The sequence below is a fragment of the Sylvia atricapilla genome, chromosome 18, assembly GCF_009819655.1.
Source record: "Sylvia atricapilla isolate bSylAtr1 chromosome 18, bSylAtr1.pri, whole genome shotgun sequence".
Taxonomy (NCBI): Eukaryota; Metazoa; Chordata; class Aves; order Passeriformes; family Sylviidae; genus Sylvia; species Sylvia atricapilla.
This window is the reverse complement of record NC_089157.1, coordinates 2,424,780-2,451,729: the sequence shown is the minus strand read 5'-3', so window position 1 is coordinate 2,451,729 and position 26,950 is coordinate 2,424,780. Positions and strand designations below refer to the sequence as shown.

The 26,950-nt window shown below is 44.2% G+C and overlaps 1 protein-coding gene across 3 annotated transcripts; it reads right to left on the bottom strand.

Moving 5' to 3' along the window:
* Nucleotides 1-601: 601 nt before the first annotated feature.
* Nucleotides 602-26,290, bottom strand: LLGL2 (LLGL scribble cell polarity complex component 2). 3 transcript variants are annotated; one of them, XM_066331983.1, is made up of 26 exons: nt 26,187-26,290; nt 19,951-20,048; nt 18,867-18,948; nt 17,499-17,614; nt 16,780-16,938; nt 15,897-16,059; nt 15,589-15,721; nt 14,749-14,803; nt 14,415-14,569; nt 10,987-11,204; nt 10,420-10,487; nt 9,303-9,456; nt 9,101-9,205; nt 8,037-8,329; nt 7,624-7,777; nt 7,189-7,339; nt 6,389-6,505; nt 5,721-5,887; nt 4,810-5,074; nt 3,990-4,143; nt 3,410-3,447; nt 2,917-2,964; nt 2,353-2,395; nt 2,064-2,121; nt 1,581-1,642; nt 602-1,235 (listed from the first exon to the last, which is right to left on the bottom strand). In XM_066331983.1, the coding sequence occupies exons 1-25, from the start codon at nt 26,259-26,261 to the stop codon at nt 1,589-1,591; spliced, it is 3,123 nt and encodes a 1,040-aa protein (XP_066188080.1). In that variant the 5' UTR covers nt 26,262-26,290; the 3' UTR covers nt 602-1,235; nt 1,581-1,588. The 3 variants fall into 3 exon arrangements, with proteins under 3 accessions (XP_066188080.1, XP_066188081.1, XP_066188083.1); XM_066331984.1 differs by having other exon boundaries at nt 2,064-2,118; XM_066331986.1 differs by lacking the exon at nt 2,064-2,121.
* Between the last annotated feature and the right edge of the window lie 660 nt (nt 26,291-26,950).

Below are 26,950 nucleotides of genomic sequence, written 5' to 3'. Positions count from 1 at the left end.
TGAAACAAGAGGGCTTCCAAGGAGAGGTTTCCAAAGTGTGCCAAGGACAACTCAGCACCATTCCAGGAGGATTTAGTTCTTCCTCACTGGCTGTCACAGTGCTACAAGCAAGTTACAGTAGAGAAATTGCAGAATACTTTGTTCTTTTTCTTAGATGGAAAAAAAGTGGTGTTAGGTGAGGGATAAAGGAAGAAAATTTTAAAGAGGAGCAAACTGCTCTGTGCAGAGTTTCACCAGCTTCAATTCCAAATCCACTGGCAGACAGCACAGCAGCAGTGCCAGATCAAACCTGTCTCCCTTCAGTGTTATCCCTCAGGTTACCCGAGGGCAAACCAGCAGTGACCTTCGAGGAACTATGATCTGAACCAGGGCCCTTTCCTGCCACCATCCCCCATCCCACAGGATTGCAGGATGGTGACACAATCACCTTGCTTCTCCCACCCACCACGCCTCCAGGAGTGCCCTTTGCCCCCTCAGCTCAGATGGCAGCTCCACCTTCTCCCAGGGATCTGTGGGCAATATAAAAGCTGCTGCTGAAGGACAGAAGAGAGATGAGAGGAGACCAGATCACAAAACGGAATTCAGAGTTTTATTTAAAAAAAAAAAAAAAGCAATGTAGTATTGAAACAAAAATCAAATTCAGTTAGTTTTCCTCTGATTTGAATGGCTACAAAAATAGATTCTACCCAAATCCATAAAGCCAGTTAACAGTACCATAACAAACAAACCCCCAAAATTACTCATTCAGATACCACATACAGCAGTCACAGGAATCTAGCATATATTACTTAATGTTTTTTTTTTCTTAAAGTAAATTTCTAAATGTTTCCGTTAAAACTGAAATACCCATTTTTTAAAAAATGTACAAAAAAATAATTGTTGGAGGTAACAGTGTGCGTTTATTAAAATCCTGCACCAAGGCAGTAAAACATTTATAATTTAAAACCCAGCCCAGTAGAAAAGAGAAATGTGCAAACATTTGAATGTTAGATGTACTCAGAGGCTTGTGGTGCATCAGACCTGGCATCCACTGCTGTCCTAAAGCAAGGCAGGCTCCAGCAGAAGTCTCCAAGAGGCACTAGAGGGGAGGCAGAAGCCCAGCACAGGAGCTGCAGCTCCCCAGTCTGGCTGCTGGGAGCACTGGTGCCCTCTCCCCAGGGACGGTTTGCCCAGTCAGTAGTGTTATGGCACTCGATCCAATGCCAGGAAGTCCTCGATGAGTTCTGGTCAATCTGCTGGAGGAGGGAAGAATGCAAATGCCATTTGAAAAGGCAGGCACTGGAAGCTAATGAGAGCTAATGAGTTGATACACTCAGATTGCTGCTGGGAGCTCTGGCTACCTGACCAGCTCACTTTGTGATAAGGGTAAGAGACAGGAGCCTTCTAAGAATTTTTAGCTCTTCCTTTACCCCTGGTGCAGCACGTAAGGTGCTCACACACCACTCAGCCAGCAGATTCCCACCCTGAAAATTCAGGTCAGACTCCTGCACAAAGCATTTAAATAAGCTGAAGCTTATAAAGAAATTTCATTCTACTTTCTGCTTCCTTTGACTCCTTCAAATATCTTTAGCCTCACCTACCTCCTCCATTACTTAGTCCATGTCCTAACGGACTTCTTGCCAAATTTCTTTCTGCATAGCTCCTGCAATGACACAAGAGGAGATTCCTTATTGCAATGCAGTCTCATCCCATCCGCTCCCAGATGCCGACAGAAGACCAGGATGAGGTAGTGTCCAGAGGAAGTGCACAGAGCAGAGCATGTCAGGCAGTCACTGATCCTTCCACACCAGCAGTTACCAACCCCACCAAGCTTCCTGCATCCTTTGCAGACAGTAGTCCTTTGCCTGCACTTGGTAGCCCCTGACCATTCTAGGGAGATGAGACAAAGCCCCGCAGCCGTGATGGTAGCTCAGCTCTACTGTACAGACAGAATGGGAGCAGAGACACTGAACACATCCAAGGGACAGTGTCAAGCCAGGATTAAAACTCCAGAGTCCCATCCTTGACCAACTCAGCCCGTGTGGCCTGCCCTCAGATCAGCATGGGTTGACACAAATAGAAACCTGTATGCGAACACTCAGAGTCCTGCTCCTTGGGGATGTGGGAATGTGATCTCTCCTGCTTTTCGGAGAGAAAGAGACAAAGCATTATTCATAAAAAAACATCAAGGGACAGCATGTGAAAGAGAACCTGCCTCTTGTTACTGCCCTTTGGTAGCTTGTGGGATGCACATGTGACCAGATTCCAGAAGAAGGATCTCTGCCATCAAGTGGGCATCCTCCTGCTGTCACCTCAAGCTGCCCCTCCCCTGTCAGCCCCAGCCATCAGGAAGAGAAGCTGGTTGATACTCACCCTCTGCCCCCCTCCAGAGTACTCTGGATCTCCTTCAGCACTTCTGGAAAGCAGAGGGTTAAAGCAGTGAGCTAAACCAGCAGGGATCTGCTTTCAGGCAGCTGCCTGACCACATTCCACCACCCCACTGAACAGCCTCCAGAACCTGCCTCCCCCACAGCTCAGAGGTCAGTCCTTAGATCATCACTGCCTCTTCAACCAGGTTTTCACTGGGCAGGCTGGCACATAGGACTGAAGCAGTCATTTGCCAGAGGAAATGTTGCCAATCCTCATGTACCAGAGGCCCAAAGGAACTATCTGTTCCAGCTGTCATATTACACAAGTCCTGCTGGAAATAAAGATCCTTCTCTTATCTCAGCAGGGAATGCAGCTCTGCAGAACAACCCCTGCCCGAGGGCATGGCTATCTGTCCAACCCCTCGTTTCTGGGGATTCAAGAAAACCCAGCATTTCTACCAGTAATTACAGATCCCTTGGACTGGAATCCAGCAGCTTTCTTCTTTTCCCACCCAGAAAGGCACCTTCCCTCTCAGCAGCAAAACTTCATCTCACTCATCTCACTCACTTTCATCATTGAGTAAGGCATGTTCCATCAGCCTCCCAGACTTCCTTTCTAAAAAAAGAGTAGGGAAAAAAGCTTTTAACTAACAGCATCTTCCCCTTTTCCTGAAAGAAGTGCAGTTTTGGAGAAATGCACAATGGAACTGTATTTTTTCCCCATATTAAGTACTTTTTGACTTTACTGAATGCCTCACAACTAATCCTTAAAGTCTCTCACACAGTGAACTGTTTTTTCAGCAATACTAGTTTGGATAACAGAAGATCTAAATAAGTTCAGACCTTTCCTCCAGCAAAAACTCTGTTCTATCCTTTAAGGGAAACTTTCACATGCAACATACTCCAGAGTTATCAACTAAAATACAATCCAGCCAGGTCACAGTATTTCTCCCACATGCCCCTTATTTTCCCCTTTCTTGGGTAGAAAATATCAACTGTAGCAATAGGAAAGACATTTTGAGGTTTACACACACCGTGTTACCCTCAGTACTTTCACTTACCATCTTCTTCACAGTCATCTGGACTCTTTCCTGGTCCCCTAAAAAAAGAAAGGAGGCAGAAAATAATTACTGAAGCTGAGGAACAGAGGTGCAGAGAATTCCTGTGTGTTCTTGGCAGATACGAGAGGCTCCAGTGCACATCAACTAAATAGTTTTTGGAGTGTAGGAATGGCTTCACCACATGCTGGTGATGCAGAAGTCTGCAGGCACCACAGAACACTTCTAAACTCTTCGAAGAAAATTCCCATAGTATCTCTGTGAGTGTCAGATCTACTGTTACTCGCTGATGTTCCCAGAGGAGAGGAGGAAAATTTCCATTCACAGAGCAACAGCTCAGCCTCAGCACTTGGGAACAAGCAAAGTAAGCCAGAGCTTGCTCTAAGTTTGTGACTGCAGTTTAGGGATACCAGTTCCAAAGCTTCCTGCTTTGTCCTACCAAATGTACTCCAAGTAGGAAAACCATCAGGGGGAAGGTAAAACATTTCCTGATGCCAGTCCCTCTATGGATGTTAACTTCAAAGGGGTTTTCTTTCCTCCCCACTCAGACACTGTCAGTGTGCAAGAGTGTTACAGACATTACCTGGACTTCCTTGAAGCATTCTCTTTGCCAGACTCGTTGTGCACATGATTGTTGCTCGTCAGCTCTGGAATGTCCACGATGCACCGGGGCTCCACCAGCCATTTGGTGGAAAGGGAAAACCTCTCAAACTCCGATGGTGAGATCAGATAGAAACCTACAGGGGATTGGGAATTTGTAAGGTCAGTTCTCAGGAAACAGTTCCAGAAACAAAGGTGATCCTAAAAAAGAACAGATCTGGGCATGATCTATGTTTGGCATTAAGAGTTTGCTTTTCCTTCTGTCTAACAAGGAGGGATCATTGAGGAAGATATTACCCCAGCTCCCTTCTGGTTAGCCTAGAGACTGTGCAATTTAAGGTTATACTGAGACATAATTCTGTTATCCTGTGCTGACAGATGGGAAAAACAGCACAGAAGGACACAAAAAATGAACTAGAAAGCAGCAATCCATCTTCAGCAGCCATAGGATGTTCAATCCCACTTTTGCAATGTGAGTGCTGAGACACAGGCATGTACAGGAGGCACAGTGGAGCCATTTCCCCCATACCAGACAAGAGGGTGGTCAGCTGAAAGTTACCTAAGGGTAACATCCAAGCTGAAAAACCACTATTCACTTAACACTATCCATTAACAGTAATGGAATAAACTCACTCCTACTTTTCCTAACTCGTGTGTTGCTACCTGTTCACAGCTGAAACACACAATGAACACATTTCTGAAATAGTCTCACATGTGTACAAAGCCAGCTAAAAAACACTAAGTCCTTTCCCACTGTCTCAAACACACAACAAGAGGGATGGTGTGGGAGAAGCCCACCTCACCTTGGCCATATTTGGTGAAGACACAGGATGCAATGCCACTCACATCCTCCTTGCGGATGCAGGGGTAGCGGATCTGCAGCTTGAGGAAGGGCAGGGAGATGATCTGGATGTCTCCCAGGTTGGTCAGCACTGCCAGGTCGTTCTCACTGTAATCATCAGTCTTGCAGCTGCCAAAGTTGGCAACTGTCACCTTCCGTACCCTGCAGCCCTCCAGGGCTGTCAGCTTCAGCTTCAGTTTGGAGCTGACCTTGGGCAACGTGAAGACCTGTCACAGAAATGAGACACTGACACCTCTTCCTGCACAAAGGCAGCAGCAGCTCCCTCCCTGGATAATGTTTCCATTCACAGGGAATACACACACAGGTGTAACCAGAGCCAACCCTCTGCTCATGGCATGAGAAGGAATCAGCCACAGGCAGTGTGAGAATTTCTTTCTGTTCTGACATCAGTTTTATCCTTCAGGCTGTAACTGCACTTTTCCCCTGTTTTTTCAAAACTCTTCCCTATTTAGCTACAAATTAATACAGAAAGAGAACAGGGTTTGAGTTGGTGTGCAAAACAAGAAACTTTTAAGCTGCTTCACAAAAATACCTACAAATTCCTGCTTCTCCACTAACGACAGAAAAGCTCTTACCCAAAAGCAGAAGCAGCCTTGTTCAAAAGAGTATAATGTAATATAGGCATAAAATTTCTATATTCTGCATGTGCAGCACTATGCTGAACACCCAGTTTGCCAGCACACACCTGATTTATGGATTGGACCAAACAGAAGTGCTGTCCCAGGGCTGCTCTCCAGGTACAAGAGAAGAAGCACTCCCAAGAGTTCTCTCTCCACTGAGCAGTGCCCAGTGCTTTAGCAGATTACATGCACAATTCACAGGCACCGCCCTCCCTCAATAGGTGACACTCACCTTAAATTGCTCTTCAGATACCACAAGCAGCTGGTGGCTGCCTTGCATATCAGGACTCTTGGAAAGGTCATGTGCTACTTCTAGAGGTTCTGGGAGGGGAGTGCTGCGTCCATCCAAGACAAGTATCCCCACGACAGGAGCCCTGTGCATCAGCTGAATCTCTTTGGCTAGACAGGCAAGATAAGGAGGAAAAAACAAACAGAAAAAACATACAGGAGTCTAGTTAGAAACTCATTCACATCCTCTCAGCAATGGAGACCTGTATATTCTGGTTATAGAAATGCTGCCTAAAAATATTTGGCAGTTAAAGGGCATGAGGGCATTCTGACCAGACTGATCTGTGTTAAACAGAAACCATTGTTACATAAAGACAACAGGCCCAGCTGTCAGAACAAGGGACATGTGCAGCAAGGGTTGATGGCAAACTTCAGTGACAGCTGACACAAATTAACATTTCTGAAGTAAGTAGGAAATGAGGCTGAGGCATATCAAACAGTGCTGAAGCTCCAGTTCAGCTGCTGCAGTGAGCATTGCTTAGCTCAGACACTGCCACACTTGGCTCCAATCACTGATGAACAGCACTAATTGAGAGACCCTACTTTTCTGGCCATAACTCCTGTGAGTGATGGCTCAGCCCCAGCAGAACCATGCTTTCATGAGGCACTTACCCTGCTCTGCCCTCACAGGCTCATCCATCCTCCTCTCAGCTGGAGGGACACGTAAGCAGAAAGCATAGACTGTCCCTCCATTGGTGCCAGCCCACAGGGACGGGCAGTGCCGGGAGCCTGGGGTGACAGAAAAGCCCATGAGCACAGCACCACCCCTGACATAACATCCTACAGTGGCTATACAAAACCTCCCTCTGTTTGCACCCTGAATATCTTTGCATTAGGGCAGACCTGCTAGGCAAACTGTAAATTCTTAACATTTTTTTTCCCCAATACATGACCACCAGCAGCCCTTAGAAAGAGCACTGCATGTGAGCAAAGGCAAAAGTACCACCACATGAACCACCACAATTGTTGTGTCAAATTTTCACATATTTTTATCACAGATGAGCAGAGTAAACTTGTGCATGCTATCACTGTGGGCTCTGATGAACAACCAGCCACCACCTCCACCAAAATTAAAAGGCTCTGCTGGTGACAGGGGTGAACTTCAAAGCTATGAGAAAAGGAAAAGTTTGCACTAAAAGTCAGATGCCAATTCAGCACGTTTGAAAATCATACATAAAGACTTGATTCAAAGATGAACTGCCACTTGCCTTGGATTAGCTAGCAGCCCAGAACAGCTAAATAACAATTCTAGATGACAACATATGCTCTTGTTCTATATAGGTTTCTCAGCACAGCACAAAGTAGGACACAGGAGGTGCCGAGTTCTTCTGGCAGTAAATCCTAATACACTCCTTGGCAGGAGAAGTAAAAACCCATTTGGAAGAAAAGAGAGAGATGCTTTTCCTACTCACTGTCTCTCAGGAAGGTATCAGCAAAATACAAGGTTCGCACAAAGCCAGTGAAAGAGTCTTCTGCCGAGCGCGCTTCGATCTTGCGCTGGACTGGAGCCAGCTCCATCTCCTGCAACACGTCCTGGTCAAACTTGGCATTTGCTTCTTGCACCTTCATAGGTGAAGAGACACTCTGTCAGTCAGGGACAGACACAGCAGGGAGAGTGGCAGCAATAGAAAGGCACAGCAGAGTCACACCAGTGAACCTGTCCTCTGAACTGATCTTTTCTAAGATGTGCTTGTTTTTATCGAACAGAGCAGCATCAGAAATTGCCATTTTTTCCTCATACCAATAGCTACTGATTTGACAGCAGGGCTGAGATCACCTCCTGCTCTAGGCAGTCTCAGCAGGCTCCAAGCTGCAAACAGACATACCCCAAAGAGGTGAACCCTCACCTCTGAGGCATTCCCAGCACCTCCTCGCCGTTTTCTACTGGACACACGGCTTCTTCTGATCCGCCGGAATGACTGACGCAGGGACTTCTTCAAGGACTTTACCCGAGACAGGGGACCTTCCAAGGCCAGCTGGTCACTGGGATGCAGTGTGCACCTGGGAGAGGGAGACAGTAGCCACGTGGTCACTTTCTACTCGGTGGCAATCATTCCCAAGAGTCCAACAGGATACACACAAATGTTGGAACACACTTATATATTCTGGAAGATCTTCAAGGGTGGAGAAAAAAGAAGCAGAGCTTCTTGCTACCATGACAGCTCTTGAGAAATCACTTATCACACCTTCCCTTGTTAGTAATTCCAGGTCATCATTAACATGAGGATTACCAGAGACCCTCTGGAAAGATGACACTCACTTGACAAAGACCAGTCGCTTCTGCTGATGGTCAAAAAGGCCAAACCCATGACTGGTACCGAAGGCCACAAGCTTCCACTCCGAGTGCAGGGCCAAAGAGGTGACCACAGCTGGTGGCTGACACTGGACAAGGACAAATGGCTGAAAACCAGCTTCAAATCGAACAGGCCCATCTCGAGTTTTCAGTTTCTCATGACCTTTCCATCGATAACCCTCTTGGTCCTGCAGGAGATCTGCCTCAGCATGCTCCACCACGTGTTCTGCATCCTCATCGTTCAGTTCCATCACCAGCACCTGAAAGGAAGAGAACAACCTTTGCTGCAGCTTTTGCTGCACAGGCAGAACTCCAAGCTGCAGCCCGTCCTAAACTACAGCACCTCTCAGGACAGATAAATAACAGCAGATAATGGCTAAAATACCAATGGAGAAAGCAGAAAAATCCCAGAATGGTTTGGGTTGGAAGGCACCTTTAAGATCACCTAGTTCTAACCCCTGCCATTCACAGGGGCCCTTCTTCTGGTCAGAGTTCCATCCAACCTAGCCTTAAACACTTTCAAGGATGGGGCATCCACAACTTCTCCAGGCAACCTGTTACAATGCCTCATCACCCTCACAGTAAAGAAGTTCTCCATACCTAATATCTAATCTAAACCTACTCTCTCTCTTTCAGTTTGAAGCTACTCCCCCTTGTTCTGTGACTCCAGGACCTTGTAAATGGTCTGTATCCATGTTTCTTGCAGGCTCTTTTCAGGTATCAGGAAGCTGAAATTAGGTGATCCCAAGCCTTCCCTTTTCCAGGTTGAACAATCCCAATTCTCTCAGCCTTTCCTCACAGCAGCTCCATCCCTCTAATGAACTTGGTGGCCCTCCTTTGGACTCACTCCACCAGCTCCATGTCCTTCCAGTGCTGGATGGCTCCAGGTGGGGCCTCACCAGAGGCCTCCCATGAACCATTTCCAGAAAAACAGATCAATTTACCATGAGAGAAATGAGCATTTTGAATTTTAGCAGCTCTCCAGATTACACTGAAAACAATGTTTATGTTGGTTGTTCATATTCCAGTACCTGTCCTGCTGTACCAGCTACAGCCAAGTATCCACTGTATTTACACAGGTAGATCTTCTGGATCCCAAGTCTTGGATCATCACTGTAAGGATCGAAGGTACCAACCTAGACAAGAGAACAGGCAGGGGGTGGTCTTTAACTGGGGCAGGAATCAGAACTCTCCAGGTTTTCAGGAAGTTTCTACAAGCAGCAGCTCTCTTACCTTGCGCAGTGGAGGCCATTCATCCTCCCCCAGGGTGTTCATGTTGTCATTGGGATCAGCATCTGTGAGGAACACTCTCACCGTGCTCAGCTTATAAAGGAGGTGCAAGCAGACACCAGAGGCATCCCAAAACCTCACTGTGCCATCCTCATGCCTGTGGGGGAGGATACAGAAGCACACATCACACAGGAGAACAGCACGTGGAGGGTAAAACAGAGGGGAAAATAAAGAACCAAAACTACAAACCACGAAGAGAAAGATTGTTGTCTTCCTGTATTTTTTTTGTGGTTTTTGGTTTTGTTTTGGTTTAGGCTGTTGGGTTTTTTTTTAATCTCAGCTGTTCTTGGTGATCTGACACCATGACACTAATTTAAGATTATGCCAAAAAGACATGGAAAAGGCAAAAAAGCTTAGCATATGGAAGGAAAAACTCATCCAAGCAAAAATACTGTTATTGTGACGGAACGGAAAAAATAAAATTTTTTGAAAAATCAAGCTTTAATCTTAGTTCTCCAGGTGAAAATCTGCAAGTCTTCCAATACAAGAGTAGGAGCTTCTAACATGCTCCATCAAGAATGAAATCTGAGGAGCAGCTCAGTGAAACTCTCAAAACTGCTTTGAAAAGAAAATGGTACATTTTTATGCAATGAGACAATCTCTTGCTAGCTACTTCCACCTCTTAGCTCGATCTGTTCATGCTGATCAAAGCAGACAGGAGTCCAAGCTAACCTCTATTTTAAGACTCAGAGTGTAAGGTAGAGGGGAAAAATGCTTCAAAATGTGAAAGATTAAGCTCCAGTTTTACACTGCTGCCTTTCAACCAGGCTGGATTAGTGCCTGCACTCCTACACACTTTGAGAGTAGGGGGAATGGATAACACATCAAAACTAAAAATCAGCCACTTTCTGGGTTATCTGTGGACATCATGACCTGTTTGTTCAGAAGCAGGAAAATAAATTGGCTTTACAAAGCCAGCAGCACAGCTTTGAGAAGCTGCACTGTAAAGCTGCAGTCTCTGCCCTAAAAGATGAGCAGACTAACTCCACAGGAAAACCTCAATGAGTCAAAAAAGGGGAAGTGGAAAGAGCTCCCTGATGGGTCTCAGGTTAGTACTTACCCTGTTAGCAGCAAGTCCCTCTGTGGAGGATCTGGAGCAATGTTGGTGCCACCATCAATTGGCCATGGCTACAAATACAGCAAGAGAAGTGTGTGACTGCCCAGGCAGTGACAGTGTGGAGAGAATATGAAGTCAGGAGAAGGGCATGAACCCCAGTGCAAATGGCAGTGAAACAGTCCATGCTATCAGCTTTTGTTTGGATTAGATGTTCCCATTCTGACACCAACTGTGCCTTTTAGAAGGCATTCTACACGTTTCCCTGAGAAGCTTCAAGCTTTTACATGAGAACTTTGTTACCACCGACAGCTGGGAACACTCAGACTTTCCCTCTGGCTTGTCAAAGCTTAAAAAAAAACCCTCCACATTTTAATTCTCCAGTGTAAATGTACTGGTAGTGCTTTGGGAAAAAGCCTCTCTTGACCCTGTTAAGAGGCAGGACAGTGTCTGGTGGGGCTGAGCCCTCTGCAGACCATCAGCAACACAGACCACCCACATCCTGGGCTGCCACACTGACCTAAACACGCAGGAACGGGGGGGACACACAGGGAAGACACACAGCTACCATACCATACTGGAGTAGTGAATGTTCTGCTTGCTCCCAGCGCTGATAATCCGCTCCCAGAGCTTCAGTGGGATGTTGGAGACGTGGTGAGAGCAGGTGATGGCTGAGCAGTGCAGGGAGGCCAGGTATGGAGGGTGCACTGCTGGCCAGCCTGCACTTTTCAGGTCTATGACCACGAGCTCCTCTTCTGCCAGCACCACCAGGGCAGAGGGGTCATCAAACTCTGCAGAAACAACATTCAGTGAGGCTGACAGAACTGACTGCCCAAGGTCACTGCAAACAAGCTTCCTGTAAGGCTGCTTTGAAAACTGGAATCACACAGCTCCACATCAACATCTTTGTCAGAAAAAAACTTAAATGCTTCTGTGTTAATTGGACCTATTGAGTGTGAATGGATCTGAAGATACCCACACGTTTACTGCAAATTCATGTCTCTTTACATCACTCCTGGGACTGTGACAGTGACTTTTAATGGATTTATTAACAGTGACTAAATAATACAAAGCTCATACTCACTACTGTAACAGCCAGAATTCCAAACACTTTACCTGCAGCTAATTAACAGCACTGGGTGGAAAGACATGAATACACCCCAGCAGTGACCCATTTAGTGCTGTGTTGGGACCACAGTCCATCCAGGCTAAGCTGCTTAAACATGCTAATGCCTTGGGTTCTGCAGAATGTTTCTCAGCTTGAACTGATAAGTATTTACAATTCAGCTCTTCTACTTCTCATTTTCTCTTCTTCTCATATGTTGTGACACATCCTCTAGACCTTCTTTTTTAAAGATGTGTACATCACCTAATAATTCTTACATGTATTAGGAATAACTACAAAAGAAATATGCTAATGTAATTTAATTGGTGACATCTGACACAAACAGGAATTTAAATTCCAGTTACAATGGAAAATCTTGAGTGAAAAAATTTGGTCTAGAAGGACATTATTGCAACAAGGTTCACAAGTCAGCCATAGCAGCAAACTGGTGGGGAAAACCAAAACCACAGACCAGTTCACAGCAGTGATAATTAACACAGCTACAGAAATCTGAATGAATATAAAGCTGGATTGGGGCTGATAAACAGTGAGCCATTAGCAAACTACCTAACTCAGTTCTTCCCCCATCTTCCCTCCTAAACTGTATATTTACTTTCCTCCTTTACTTGGTTGATTACCTGGAACACACTTACAAGAAGGCACATACCAACACTGTTCACTCAGCAAAATTAAATTCAAGTAATTAGTACTCAGCATCATGAGTGAGGCACCCCAAGTTTCACCTCTGACTGGGCCCAGCCACAACACATCACTAATTAGTTCAGTTTCTTCATGAAAAAAATTGGTTTCTATTCAGTTTTACTTTGCTTTCCTATGAACCATAATGTGCAGCTGTCAACAGGACTTCATAATAAAACAAGTAATATCATTCCTGTACTGCAACAGCCCTGCAGTTTGCTGTTGCCAACATTAACCAAAAGTGCTCTGTTTTAACAAAATTTTTCCCTGCAAAAACACACATCTGAGCTCACTTCTTATGGCAAGAATCTATTTTAAGTTGCACAGCAGAATTTGTCATGACTGCCATACACTCACCCACCTCACTTAAAAAAAAAGAAAAGAAAGAAACAGGAAGGGCTGGCCTTTTTAAAAACTGTTTCCACAGCATATTCAGGGTAGTGGAAAGTCACCAGCTACGACCATGCTGCAACGCAAAAGCTTTGTGCTTATTAAATTAAGTGGCTTTGGTATACAATTAATACCTTGGTATTGCCATTGCAGGGAAGACTGCTTAAGGGCAAACAAAGCAAGCTACATAGATCCACTAAGCTTAGGCAATCAGCCACAAGGAAGCTTGTCAACCACAGAAAACTCATTTTATTGAAAAAAACTTCCTCATCTAAGTGTAGCATTTTCAGTTTCCTGTAGCAGCTCCTGTCTGAACCCACCAGCAGTGGTGTTAACTGGATAATTCAGTTCTTGGGAAGGAGAAATATAAAGCCTGTTTGTTCAGTTATTTCATCCTAAAGGATTTCTAATCATATCCAGAACCTGAACTCTAGGCAGTCCAACTCTCACCTAAAAAACTCAGAATTCTTTCATCTTTAAGACTTTTGTTCCATCATCCAGAATCTCCTCTCTGACAATTTCATATGAAGTAAAAGGGTCTCCTTCATTAACACCAAAAGGTATTGAACTCGAGGTACAAAACAGTACCTCAAGTTTATCAGCACTGTCAGCTTGAAGGTTTAGACCTGTAGGTTCTGCACACTTGAAAGATGTCTATAAAGGCAGTGCAGGGAAAATCATTAACAGACAAATACAGGCATTTCTGCTCAGTTACACTGCATTTTCTGCTCTCCTTTCAGTAACCTCAAAGGGTCTGTTAAGATCTAGGAAGAGAGGCAAGAGGGAATCCAAAGGCTGTTTCTTTCTGTCTCTTTTCCCAAGACATTCCTCCCCTGGATCCGTGCTCTACTTCCCCAAACAGGCCAGAAGGATGGCTGTCACCACCCTCCCTGGAAGGACACAGGACAAATTGGTTTGGAAACCAGTCCAGCAGGCAAATCAGAGACTAGAAAGCCTGAGAAGATTCACTCACAAGCTCCTAAATAATTTGCAGTTTAGTCTGATCCAGCTTCCAACACTGCACACTTCCGGAGCTTGAAATAGCATTTTATACTCAGTTACTCCAAGTTAGCCAGAAGCAAGAACTACATCAGCATTAAACAAAGAGTTCTTGGGGGAAATTCTTCACAGTTTCATGAAAAGGAAGAATGTACAGTTACTGCAGAAGTAAGGGCAAGAAAGCTCTTGAACAGAAGCAAGAATCTGACAAGCTCTACACAATTCCAGGAATGAGAACTATTCAGTTTACATTTATGTTCACCAGCAGTAAGGAAATTAAGTTCTCCATATACTGACCCTTGGTTCTATGTCACCCTTTGCTGATTTATCACCCAAAGCTCCAGACACAAATCCAGGTACTAATTAAAAGAAGCAGTGTCTCAGTGGGAGTAAATTCTGGTTTTAATTATTAGCCTCCTTTGAAGTGCTATTTCCAAACAACAATATTCAGATCCTCATTTCATGACCTGGTTATGTCCAATGTCCAGCTTAAATACATATAAGCTTAAGAGATCCTTTCTCATTTACAGAGTAGCCTAATTTTTTGAGGAATGCATGGCATTTGTAACCAGCCCTTTATTTACACCAGTATTTTACATTTCACTTTTAGAAATGGGAATCTTTCACAGCTGGACACAATCTTAAGGGTCTTTGCCAGACGAAATGATTCTGTGATTCTTCGCTGAAGTTTCAGAAAGTCCCTAAACAACTGACCTCCTTATCACATTTCATATGCTATTTATACCAGGCAGATTTCCACACATACACAGCTACCCTAATTCCTCAGTAATGCCCTTCCATCACATACCTGCAGCAGGATCTGAACTGAAGATTATAAAGAAGTCTATCACTCGTGAGGTAAAGTCAAAGGCTGTTTGCTGGCTGCCGTGGATAACAGAGATACTGTGCCGGTCCCCATAGCTAGCCCGGGGCATTCCTCCTTGGAATATTATGTAAGGAAGCCTTAAGAGAAAGGAGGAGTTAAAATGGTCTGTGCTGAAGTGAAGAGCAAGAAAATTTTAAAGAAATGTCAAGGAAACTTTGACAACAAGTTCTTATAATGTTACTCTAAAGGGTTCATATGGCATCGCACGCTGCACCCTTCAAATCGGTGAGATTGAAGGGATACACCACAAACTCACCCATTTTTGGTTGTCTGCCAGTAGATCTTGGAGATGGCCTTGCAAGGAAAAGGACCTGAGAAAACAGAGTTATTTGCTATAATTTAAGAAGTGCATCTTTACATCAGAAATTGCTGATTCTGCTCCAGCCAGGTCACCTCAGCCTCCACCCCAAGGGGAGCCACCTACATCAGTAGGAGCCAGCACCACGTCCCCAGACCAAGCCACATCAGACAAGTCTTCTGGGACACACTGACCACAGAACTCTGCAGCAAAACACAGCTTAGGCTCAGGGCAAGTTCTAAACCATGCTGCTGATGGCTACCAGGGAGTGGATGTGCTGCTGGAAGAGCTGATTAACTAGAAAGGATTGCTAAAATCACAGCCATTCCTGAAACTAATATAAAGTGATAGAGCTTTAGAAGCTTCTCTGCACTTGAAAGGTGAGGTCATCCCCATTTGATGGTTTCCAGCAAATCAGAAGCTTCATTTAATCACTGCTCAGGTCAACAAAAAATACACTCAGCTCACTATTAATTAAACAGGATCCAAGCAACTCCTGCTGAACAGGACACCAGCTAAAACAAAGAGCTGAATCACCACCCCTTCTTCATAAGGGGCACTCATACTGTCAAGACTTGCTCTCCATGTTCAGGACACATTTCAACAGTGCAAAGGAGTTTCAAACGCAAGATAAAAACCGGGCTGAAATCCATTAGTCCAGGCTCACGAGCCATTCAAGATGCAACTCTGCATTTTGCCATTAAACACTAGGGAGAAGTGTGACTTAAATATCCTACACAAGGTCAGAACCAGTTTGAGTTTAGACAAACACACAACAGACAAACTTCACTTACTGACCATAAGGCACCGTGTTTTCCAGAGGCTCTGACTGCCTGTTATCACTGGATACTGGCCACTGGGTGTAACTTCCATCCGAGTGACAACTAATGAATTTACTGCCATCCCTCTGCCAGTAGAGGTTCTCCAGTTGCTGAAAAGAAAGCCATACAAATGACTGCTCTCCAGAGAGCTGTTATCTCCCCAAAACAACCCTTTCTTACTAAAAAAGCTGCTTTGTCAAGCTCTCCCTGCACCCTGATTTGTCTTGAGAGCATCAGTGAGAGCCCTTCCTGCCCTGCTGAACTGACTCTGGACTGAATCAATACCTGGCTGCCCAGGAAATGGTGTACTGCTTTGTTATTCTGCAGGTCCCAGAGGACAATCAAGGCCCTGCTGTATCCAATTAGGATCTGGTCAGGGTTCTTAGGATGCTCTCGAAGGGCTTCCACCAGTTCACAGGATCGCCTGTTGCAATTATCTTCTGGTATCCTGCAGGAGCAGAAGAGAAAACCAAGAGAAGCTGATTCCAGGTACAACCTGAAAGGACTGCAATAGAAGGTGTAAGAATGAGAAATTAAGTGACAAAGTTGAAACAGGCAACTACAATCTTCCCAGAAATCCTTCATGCAGCAGAAATATCTTATGGGAGACGTCACACCAGGCCTAACACATGGACATGCACCTAGTCCTGTTTTCTTCAAGGAAAGGCCAAGGTTTACAATTAATTCCAGGACTGGATCCCAGCACCATAAAGACAGTTTGAACCACCCACTCTATTCATAAAGAATAAAGCTATGATGAAAATGTCAGTAGATGTGAAGTAGGACATTTTTCAGCAGCACTCAGCAGCGTGATAAAAACCCCATTTGAACAAAGCAGCATCAGATGTTCTGCCACTGGTTGAAAAAATAAATGGGTAACTACACCTAAACAATTTTTTTTCCCCAAAAGTAAACACAAGGGCTAGGGCACCAGGTTTGCAGATTCACCTCAAGTGAACATGCTGTACCTCCACAGCGACAACACCAGGCTGGACAAGGACAGAAACTGTTACTTAACACACACCAGCATCAAAAGTAACTTCCATGAGAGTGAGGCAGATACGGACAATGCTTAACACAACAGCGAGGCCCAGCACATAATCTGGGGTGACATTTTAACAAAGGATGTGTCTGGTAATGGGATTCCACCTCCCGTTTGCTCACTCACCGCTGCAGCACAGCCTCAGGGGTGATGGTCCTGTCCTCCAGCACCCGGAACGAGGGCAGCTCCACCACAAAGATGTTGCCACTCTCTGTGCCGAGGTACAGCACTTCCCGGGAGGAATGTGGAAGCACTGCTGTTACCTGGGTGGCACTTGGGGGAGAGCTGGGGATGCAAAGAGATTCTGGTTACTGAATTTGAGAGAGTCAACAACATAACATTTGTCAGTGTTATTTGTTTTGGAGGCATGATTTTTTTTTTTTTAAGAAGGAAAACATCAGCTTTAAGACAAGTCATGTCACAAATTTTTGACAAGTGCATGGACAAAGAACCAGATGCCTTTTTTTTTTACAGAACCCTCTCTAAGTGTTCGTAAAAATAGCTCACCTAAAACTGTAAAGATCAAGTGAAACTAAAATCACAACAGCATTTCAAAGTCTGATTTAAGTCATGGCTGGATTTACCTAACCTTAAGATTAACAGTTCCTGTACTCACAGCAGTGAATGCACAATATTTTAAAAGATGTCACCCTTTGCACTGGTTGAGCATTTTTAAAAGGTATCCCATGTCCTAACCAGCTCTTGGTTGGTTTCCATGGATGCTCTTTCAAAGGATTCAGAGGAGTGGCAGGCTGTAAGAACTGGACAAGCTCTAGCTTAAACAATAGCAGAATTTTCTGGCCTGGTTACCCCCAGAGCAGCTCCAAGCCCCTCCTGTGCCTTACCCAGGTGGCCCTTTGAGGGTGAAGCGATGCTCTTCCCGCAGCTCGGATGCTCCTCCGTGCTGCTTCAGGCTCCAGAGGTGCAAGCTGTTATCATCCAGCAGAGTCACCAGCTGGCACTGCAAAATCACACAACTTGCTTTTTTCAGAATGCCAGCACTAAATATAACACAGTAAATTTAGCAGGAGAGTTGCTGCTGTTCATAATTCCCTGCTAAAACAGGACCACGGAGCTGGTTCAGTTTTTTATGGCAGTGAACAAACAATTGGATTTAGAGGGTGGAGAGGGACAAGGAGCAGCCTAGAGGCTAAAAGCCCTGTTATAAAGGCACAGGTTATCACTGAGGGGGATGACAAGGATTTAGGCTGCTGAAGATCAGCCTGTGCTGTAAAGCCCAGCCGTGCAGCTGCAGGCCGTATCTCACCTCCTCCTGGCTCAGCACAGGTTTGCTGAACACACCCCAGCTTTGGGTGGGGCTGATACACTTTGCTACACCACACTCCTCGCATTCTTCATGTCCAACCTCATTCTGGAAGGTTGTGTCAGAATCCTTTTATGAGCCCAGCCCTGCTGGCTGGATGTTCAAATTGAAGCATTTTACCTGCTGCAGCCACACCTGGTACAACACTCCCCATGGGAGTTTCAGTTTATACCATTAGTTAAGCAAACAGACACACAAAACCGCCTCAGGAATTAAATCCTTCTCATAAAGAGGCCACTTGTGCTACACTGGGGGCACAAGACAACTAAGTATGTGACCAAGACACCAGTCTGACAGTCAAGGGAAAGGGAAAGTGGTTAGACAGCCACCAGACATTTGGAAAATTCTGCTCTCCTATTTTTAGTGTGGCAATAACTGTTCAGCAATCCCCAGGAGCAAGATTCAATGCCCCCAAACACAAAGGCAACAAACTTAACAGCAGATGAGGCTAGCAGTGCTGTTTTGAGCTCCTGAAAATAATTAAATCAGCTCAGTGGCAGCTCCTGTTCTATCTGTTGCGAAGGGAGAAGACCACCCAGAACTGAAAAAATAGGGGCTGAAAAATGAAAAGGAAATTCTTGCTTCTGCAGCAGATTGCCTGAACTATCCTGGCCTTATTACCATTCCCAGGATGTTGCTGGAGATAAATGACTAACAGTTATGAACAATAAAGCTACTCTTTAGTTAAAAGCTTCTCTTTTAGTTTTACTGAGCATCACCACAGCAACAAGCACTGCTAAAAGCTACTACAAAATACACTGGGATAAACATTCCCAACCAAGCAGCATTGGAATATAGTTGGTAATAGGAGCCTAGACTCCCAGAATAAAATCAACATCTCTTTAGGAGAGATCTGCGTAAGTCACAGAGGTACTGAAAATGCACTTACCTGATCAGGTATAAAGTGAATCTGCATTACAGTGTTGTTTTCTTCATGTAAACCCATGAACTCCACCCCAGGAGCACCATATCTGATGAGCTGGTTGAGGATCTACAGTATTTAAGGTGACCCACAGCTACAATTAATTGATAAGAAGCTTGCTAGCAAGCAAGACCAAAAGAGATTAGTTTGAAACCATGTTTTACTGTCGGTGAGCTGGACTGCAAAGAATCAATGCAAATCTACTTTTGATTTTACATGTTTGTAAAATGTGCAGGCTGTGCTCACTGTGGAGAACAGGGAAGTTCACTTCTTTCTTCAGTATATGCAGAAGAGGTGCCTAGACCCTGTTATTTTTCTCAGAGATGTTCAGTGGTTTCCCAGACACTTCAATCCTGCTTAACTAATTTGTAACCAGGAGACAGATGGCTACTGCCTGCATGTGGAGTCCAGCCTCTGAGCACAAACACCACCAGCAATAAATGATTAAGCTGGCAGAGACAGCACCAACTTTTCCTTTCTGGGCTGGGTGACATGCCTGTTTTACAGCTCATCTAACTGGTCTCTGCCATGAGAATTATCTCACACACACAAAAATCAGACTGGATGTCATTAGCTTAAAAAAGAAAAATAAATTACCACCTTCAATGTTTAGGTCTTTAATTCCTGGATGGTCAAAAACTCAGGAAGTAGAAAGCATTTCTGACTTCAGCTTTAACCTTTGAAATAGAACTGCTTTAGGAAAAAAAAATAGAAAAAGGAACCCTGCCCCAAATATTTAAACAACCCTGGAATTTACAATGTGAAGGATTGCTAAACTTAGGCCAGATCTAGTCTGACCTTCTGCATAGCAAGAGCAGAGTCTTGTTTAATATCTGCATCAGCTCAGCTTCTGTTGAAGTTGTAGCTCAGCTCTTGGAAAGATAATCCCACCCTGATTAGACCAAAATCACTCCAAAGCCTGGCAAACTGTTTCAGTGTTCCAGTAACCCTTGCTTGCAAATTCATACCTAATTTAACTTTTGAGTGCCATCAAAGCTGCACTAATTTTGTTGAGGTTGGAGAACTCTCAGCCAAGGTGTCCAAAGGATACAGTTTGATGGCTCCTGATCGTGTCCCGATGGCCATGAGGCGGAGGAATGGGCTGTAGCCCAGGGCACTGGGCTGGTGGGGAAATCCATGCTCCACAGTCTGGGGAAGAGAAGGAAAAAATCATGATCAGCAGCTTGTTTCATGCGTATTGCTGGGCAGAAAGTCAATATGGCATGGCTGTCTGAAATACAGCACTTAATGGCAGCTTTTCCTGCTGAAAGGTGTTCAAACCTTTTTGATTTGCTGCACAACAGCCTGATGATGAACGTGTGCCAAGAATCCCCTGGCTCTACTGCAAGGATATCCAAAAGTGTAAGAGAAATGAAAGAGAAACATTCTGAAAACAGTAGGCTGAGCAGCTCTTGATGTTAAGATTATAAATAACTCTGCATAAGCACAGCACAGTCAGTCAATACAACACACTCCATCACTCCACATCAGCTGCACTTCTGTAAACCAACTGCTCAGCACAATTTCAAAGTCTGACACAAATACTGTGCGCTGTAAGATCAGCTTTATCTGCCAAATTCCACAAAGGTCAGCCCTCCTGACCTCTTCTTGGTGACTGACATGAAGAAATGGTGCAAAGCAATGCAGAGCTACAAGTGAACATCAGTGCTCATCAGGGAAACGAAACAGATTTCCTGTGAGTCAGGAAAGCTAATGCAATCCATATCCATTTTCCAAAGGGAACGTAAGGAACAGTGGAATTTAATGAGAGCAGGAGCCTGCCTGGCCACCTCAGAGTAATTCAAAGCCATTTGGGACTTAAAAGATGTCACTATCACAGGGAGCAGTGTTGCTTGGCCTTGGTGGCTTCCCTAAAGTACAATTTACAACTGCTTCAGGAGGGAGATTTGGAGTTTTTGCACACACCACACTGAGCACACGTGATACATTTACACCCCACGGAATAATATCCTGGCGTACTCACAGGATGCCACCAAGCTGCTTGGAAAGTAGCTCAGTGAGGTTTTCAGAAGTGCTAATGCACGGCTCTTACACACAGCCAGGTAAACAGGGCTGGTGTGCCCCAGAGAAATAGGGAAGATTAAGAAGGATGCTTCCTGGAAAACACTGATCCTTACAGGCCCAGCTTCTGGAAAATACCTTCTTCTAAGGCAAGCTGGCCATCTACAGAATAGGAATTCATTACACACACTACTTTAAAAAAAAAAAAAAAAAAAGCAAGGAAGCAGAGAACCCTCCATCTACAGCACTTGCACCTCACTCCCATCCTCATTTCCATGATGTCTGAAGCAAAGCTACCACATCATTTAAGTTGTATGCTTTACTCAGCCTAAAAGTAACACCTGGACTTGATTTCCTGCATAGTGATTTCCCAACTTAATCCCCTGCACGAGAATCAAATGGAGCCAGTTTCATTTCCGTGGTCAGGCCATAGCCCGAGGTGCCCCAGCTGCTGCTTTAATGTCCTGCTCAAAGACACAGCCAAGGAGCATCCAGCTGACTCCAGAGTCTGCCAGTTTGCTTTGGTTTTACCCATTTCATCACAATTCCCAAACTGCAAGGAAAGATCTCCCTCCTCTAAAACTGGGTGCCCTAGCCTGAGGTTCTCTGAAGGGAAGCTGAACCTCTTTAGAAGATAAAACTGAAAATATTAGAGCACTTCCCAATTTTCTTCCTGACAACTCATTAGGCTGGACAAAAGAGTAGGTAGTAATTTTTTTACCTTTTATAGGTAGTAAGCCAAGATTAGTACTACAGGCTTCAAGACCATTGAGTTTACTTCCTTTTTTGATAACCTATTCTCCAGCCTTCGCTATTTAGATTCTAAGAAGGTAATTTGAGTGTTAGGTTTGCATTATTAAAAACAGATTTTGAGAAGCGAATCTTTTTACTGTCATCCTTGAAGCTGCTGTTAACCAACCTTTGCAGAGCTACACATATAAAACTTCCTAGAGAAGGCTGTATGAAATTAGGAATTTATCAATGGACTCAGAATTGAAACAGGGCAGTTTCCTAATCCAGCACAGGCAAAGAAGAATTTCTCTGCACTGTGATAGCTGCTGAGGAAACACAGAAAGGCTTCCTAATTGTCAATGTTGTGGGAGTATAAAGCTATGGTGCAAAATTCTGGGAAGAAGATCCAAGGTAACCTTATCTTAACAACAAATCAGACATTTAAATGAATCAGGTGTAGCACAGGCAATAAACACCTGAAATTCCACTCTCACCCAAAACAAAGTGAGGAACTTGTTAGGGAGACACCAGTGTAACTCCCCTGATAATTTTAGTTTCAACTTGTTCACAGTCACTGCACTGTCATGTTATCAGCACAACCAGGCACAATTTTCAGTGACACATCAATTAGAAACTGTGATTATTCTAAGATTTCATCCAGCCCAGAAGATAAAGCTTTAGCCACAATTCTCAGAAAACCATGACTTATTCAACAGTGCACTGCCTGTTAGGAAGCTGTCAACACCAGCCTTAATACTGGCCTAATTATATCTTGGGTTTGATGTGTTAATTTGTAAACACATTAGACAAGTCAATAAAAGCTTTAATTTTCAAGTATGAGGCCTATGAACTGCACAACCAAGTGTGTATGATTCAGTAATAATAATAGGAGGGTGATTTTTTTTCCTGCAGCTTGTCATTCAATCAAAAATTTGAAGTACCCCTCATTCCACAGACAAATTTGCAAAAGAGAAGTATCAGTAACAACCACAGTGTGCTACACAATTGCTCATGGAGAGCAGTAAATGTAGAAAGATTTCTGGCAGCTCTGAATCTTCAACGAAGATACCCATAAAATGCAACAAAGATTAACTCCCTCTTATGTCATTTGTCTCCACAGCTGGGCAATAAAGGCTTCAGGGTGGCTTTTGGGCTGCATTTGGACACCACCAGGGCCAGGCATTCACATTCACTGTCCTGATTACCCAGATCTTTTCCTTGTACTTATTTGCACCCGGTTGTTAAATCACATCAAGCCAGCTTTGGGCTGCCTTCCTTCCCTCCTCTTTCATCAGCCCATCCTTTCACCTGCCCAGCAGGTAAACGCAGCAAGGGGGAGAGGAGGGGCAGGAGGCACCAGAGGTTACAATGGAGCCTTTCAGCAGAGCTGAAATAAGAAACTGGAGTGCCCACAATGTGCCCTCCTTCTCAAAAGGGCCTTTGTTTCTGCGGGAAAAGGTAGGAGCTTTTTTTCGTTCTGCACAGATTTGTCAGACTCGAGCAGCCTGGTGTCAGCAGCACTGACAGAAATGCTTCGTGTCAGTCATATTTACTGCAGGAAAAACGCGGCCAAACTGAACAGTTGTTCCCAGCCCACACTAAAGCTGTGCCGATGAAATTCAGCTCTGTCTTCCTTCTTTCCCTTGTCTCTGCTTCTCTTCTCAGATTGTTTTATGACAGTGCAGGGACAAACCCAACCACAGGCAATACAAGCCCTGTCCCTTTGTTAGTTCATCTTTTGAAGAAACAATGAAGCCTGTTGTGCTAACTCCACTTTGCTTAGACACTAATTCAGATTTCAGGTAAGCTCTCCATCACATCCATCCACAAAAGGGCAGGAAAGCTGAAAACAGGGGAAAAAAACATGAAGCCATAAATTAAACACAATGCTCCCAGTTGGGTAACACTCAGCTGTAAGACAGGCTGGTTCACCTGTGTGTTACCCAGCATCTCGTCTGACAATGCCAGCCTGAACATGTTCCTTCTGCAGGGCTTGGACTGAGCCAAAGGCATCCAAATACTACTTCCAAAAGCAGGATAAACTCAAAGAAGGAGACTGCCAAGTCCACATACCTTATCCTTCATTCTATCCACTGAGCTAAAAACAGATTCTAGCAACAGGTACACACAAGTATGGGAAGTTGTTACTCATACAGAGAAACAGATACGCAAAGCTAAGCGACTGGCAGAATTTAGGAAGGTGTTTTTTGAAACAAACACAATTTTGAAGACAGTTTGAAGTGCTAGTCCAGTCATCAATCAGTCATTTAAAACCATCTGAACCATCTCTTATGCAAAACAGAAATGCAAGAGAGAAGCAGCGAAAAGATCACAGCCTATTTATACCTGACAGTAAATAAATAAACAAAAATCCACCACCACCAATTAAACAGACTTTTTAAATTCAAGTCCATTCGAGGTCAGCATGGTCAAACACATTCCACTACACTAACACTAAATCTGTGTGGCATCATGCACTTATATCCAACTTCAGTGTAAAATGAGGGCAGGAATCCCCAGCACCTTTAAGGTACAGACCTTGCCTTTAGCCATGACCTGCATCACACACTGAAGAGGTGCAAATCCACCCAGCAGTTTCTCTGATCAGCAACTTCACAGGCCCACAAAATATTTCCCAAGCAGGTTGTTAACCAGAAATCTTTCAAAGACCTCAAAAAGCAAGTGTTTAAAAACCTGCTTACCAGCACAAATGTGCTTGCTCTAATAGCACATTAGACCAGGACAGCCTTGGCACACAAAGCACTATGATTCTTGGCTCCTTGAAGCCACAACCTTCAACAGCTCAGAATTAAGGTCTGACTTTCCCAGATTTTCTCAGTCTACCTAGCTGTGAGTAGATGTTTATTGGATCAAAGAGCAGAAGCTTTCAAATGACCATTATCACTGGAAATACTGGAATGAGAGACACAAGACTTGGGAAAAAAAATCCCACAAAAACAACCCTCACTTTTATGCAAGAAAAAAAGTAGAATGTAAAAGATTCTGGTATAATGTTCATTCCCTTCTGATTCTTATTAGAAGAGAACAAGTTACTGTGGCTTAAAGGTGCAAATACATTTTACAAGGCCTTTAATTACCAAGCTGTTAATGAGAGTAAACCATTAGGAAGTGTCCAAAGTAGTCGTCTCCCTAGAAACAAAATGTCATATTTACCTTCAGGACTGAATCAAATGGAGTCACAAATCCTGATGCTAGCTTCTAATATATTTAGAAGTTTCCCTCAGTTGCAAAAGCTACCTCTTTCAACCCTGTTTTGCATTATCCAAATTAGTGTGTCTCTGGCAGGCAAAGCTTAGCCAAACATTCTCATAAGAGAAAGGCATATTCAAGAAAGAGCCATCCCTAAAACAGCAAAGTTTTTCCAAGGTGTATATAATTTTAAATGCTTATAAGCAGCTCTGACCCATCCCCAATACATCTTTTCTGAAGCTGACATTGCATTTAGCCAGGTGCAAACAACTCGAACCTGGTCTGCAGTCACTGATTTTATTACTGCATCTGCACTAGGATTTCCTGGTGGTAGCAGGCAGAAAACAGAAACTCAAAATCCTGAGTTCCTTTCCCTCCCCAGTGGCAGGGAGGTGTATGCATGGAATTGGTGTTGCTTGGTACCAATTACATTAAATAATTTATCTCAAATATCCACAGTTCCACTTTAAGCATCCATCTACTCTACAATTCTAATAAATCAAGAAGGTTATTTCGTAGGCTGATTTCATTTATCCATTACACTTTTCAGCAAAATTCCATTTAAACCTTGGAAACACAAAACCTACAAATATATTTCTGCTCCCCAAAGAAAGTGTAAGTAGCCATTAGCCTAGCCATGATTTAATACTAGACATTTTCGAAGATAAAAGCACTATGGTCCTGGCCAGAGCTCAAAAGAAAAATGCCCAGAGTGCTGGATAGATAGCACAGCCATTGCCATTTCTTCTTCACAGGAAGGAAAAAAACCTAGAAACAGATTCAGACTAAGATAATCGTAAACTCATTATTAATGGCCATTGTGCTGCCTAGGAGCTATCACAGCCTTTTAAATGCACATTTAAAAGCAAGGGTACACTTGTAAATCCAAAGAATAATCAGGGACAAAGAACTCTGGCTTCAGCTGCATCACAAGCTGTGGCTTATGTATATCTTTAGAAAAATGTTTATTTTCCTGACAAGGACTACCTACAACAAAAACAGTCCCAGGACATAGCAGGACAAGTGACAGACCACTCAGAGGATAGAAGAGATCCCTTCTTTCAGCAAGTGCCACTCAACAGCATCACAATAATATCCTTTCTCTTAAAAAAGGAGAGACAGAATTGAGAACATGCCCAGGAGCTTAAAAGAAACTACTCAGGCACATCGGGGGAGAAAAGGACAGAACCGAAAAAAAAGAGAACAAACCCGCATCTCTCCTAAATTTAACTTTTCCACCCACACTCAAGTGGTTTATCCCTGCTTTTGCAGGATGCAGTGGCTCAGGATAGATTTGTTTGAAGTCTGAGGAAAGGCTCGTACCTTGTTAAACTGGAAGAGGTCGCGTTTGAGCCTCTCTCGCACGGGGTCGTGTCCGGGTCTTAAGAACCTTCTCATCTTCCTTGCTGTAGTATCTTGGCAACAAGAATCCTAACAAAATAGGAAAGAAAAGCCTATATAAACAAAAGCAGCCTGAGCAGAAATCAGGCAGAAGTAGGTTATTTATTTTGGTTTAGCAGGTAACAAATCAGCCAGAGCAGACTGAGACAACATCACTATCGAGTGACTAAAACCTGATACCAGTCTAGCACAGCTCTCTGGTGCAGCACTTCACAATTCCATTTTCACATTGATAAAGTGAACCAGCAACAGATAAAACAAAAGGATTCTAAAAAGGGTTTTGCACTTGGCCGTTTTGCCATCCCTTGAGTTGACCTTATCCAAAGAAAAGGCAAAACTGCAGCATTTGCATAAACATCCAGACAAACCCAACTTAAAGGCCACCTCCCAGGCTCAGGCATTATTGACTAGCATCAGTTTTCACCCCAGGTAACCTCCAGCTATTGAGCCAAAAAGAGAAAGAATCCCATTTTCAGGTCTCTCCGTGAGCAGGGCAGAAAGGGCGCTGCCTGCAGGGCAGCCGCATTAATTATTAACTCGCTTTTGTAAAACCCCAAGCTGAACTCCCCGCCCGAGGTGGGGGCAGGGGAAGGGAATTTCGCACCTGCAATTCAGCGGGCAGCTGAAGCCCAAAGCGGCGTGTCCCAGCGCCTGGTATCTCACAGAGACAGGATCCAAGCAGGACA

Coding starts and splice junctions, on each gene's coding strand:
- LLGL2 (XM_066331983.1), bottom strand. CDS start 26,261: ATGAGAAGGTTCTTAAGACCCGGACACGACCCCGTGCGAGAGAGGCTC. Junction 18,949..19,950: donor CGATCAGGAGCCATCAAACT/GTATCCTTTGGA, acceptor CCAGCTCATCAG/ATATGGTGCTCCTGGGGTGG. Junction 3,448..3,989: donor AATGCTTCAAGGAAGTCCAG/GTAATGTCTGTA, acceptor TTCTTTTTTTAG/GGGACCAGGAAAGAGTCCAG.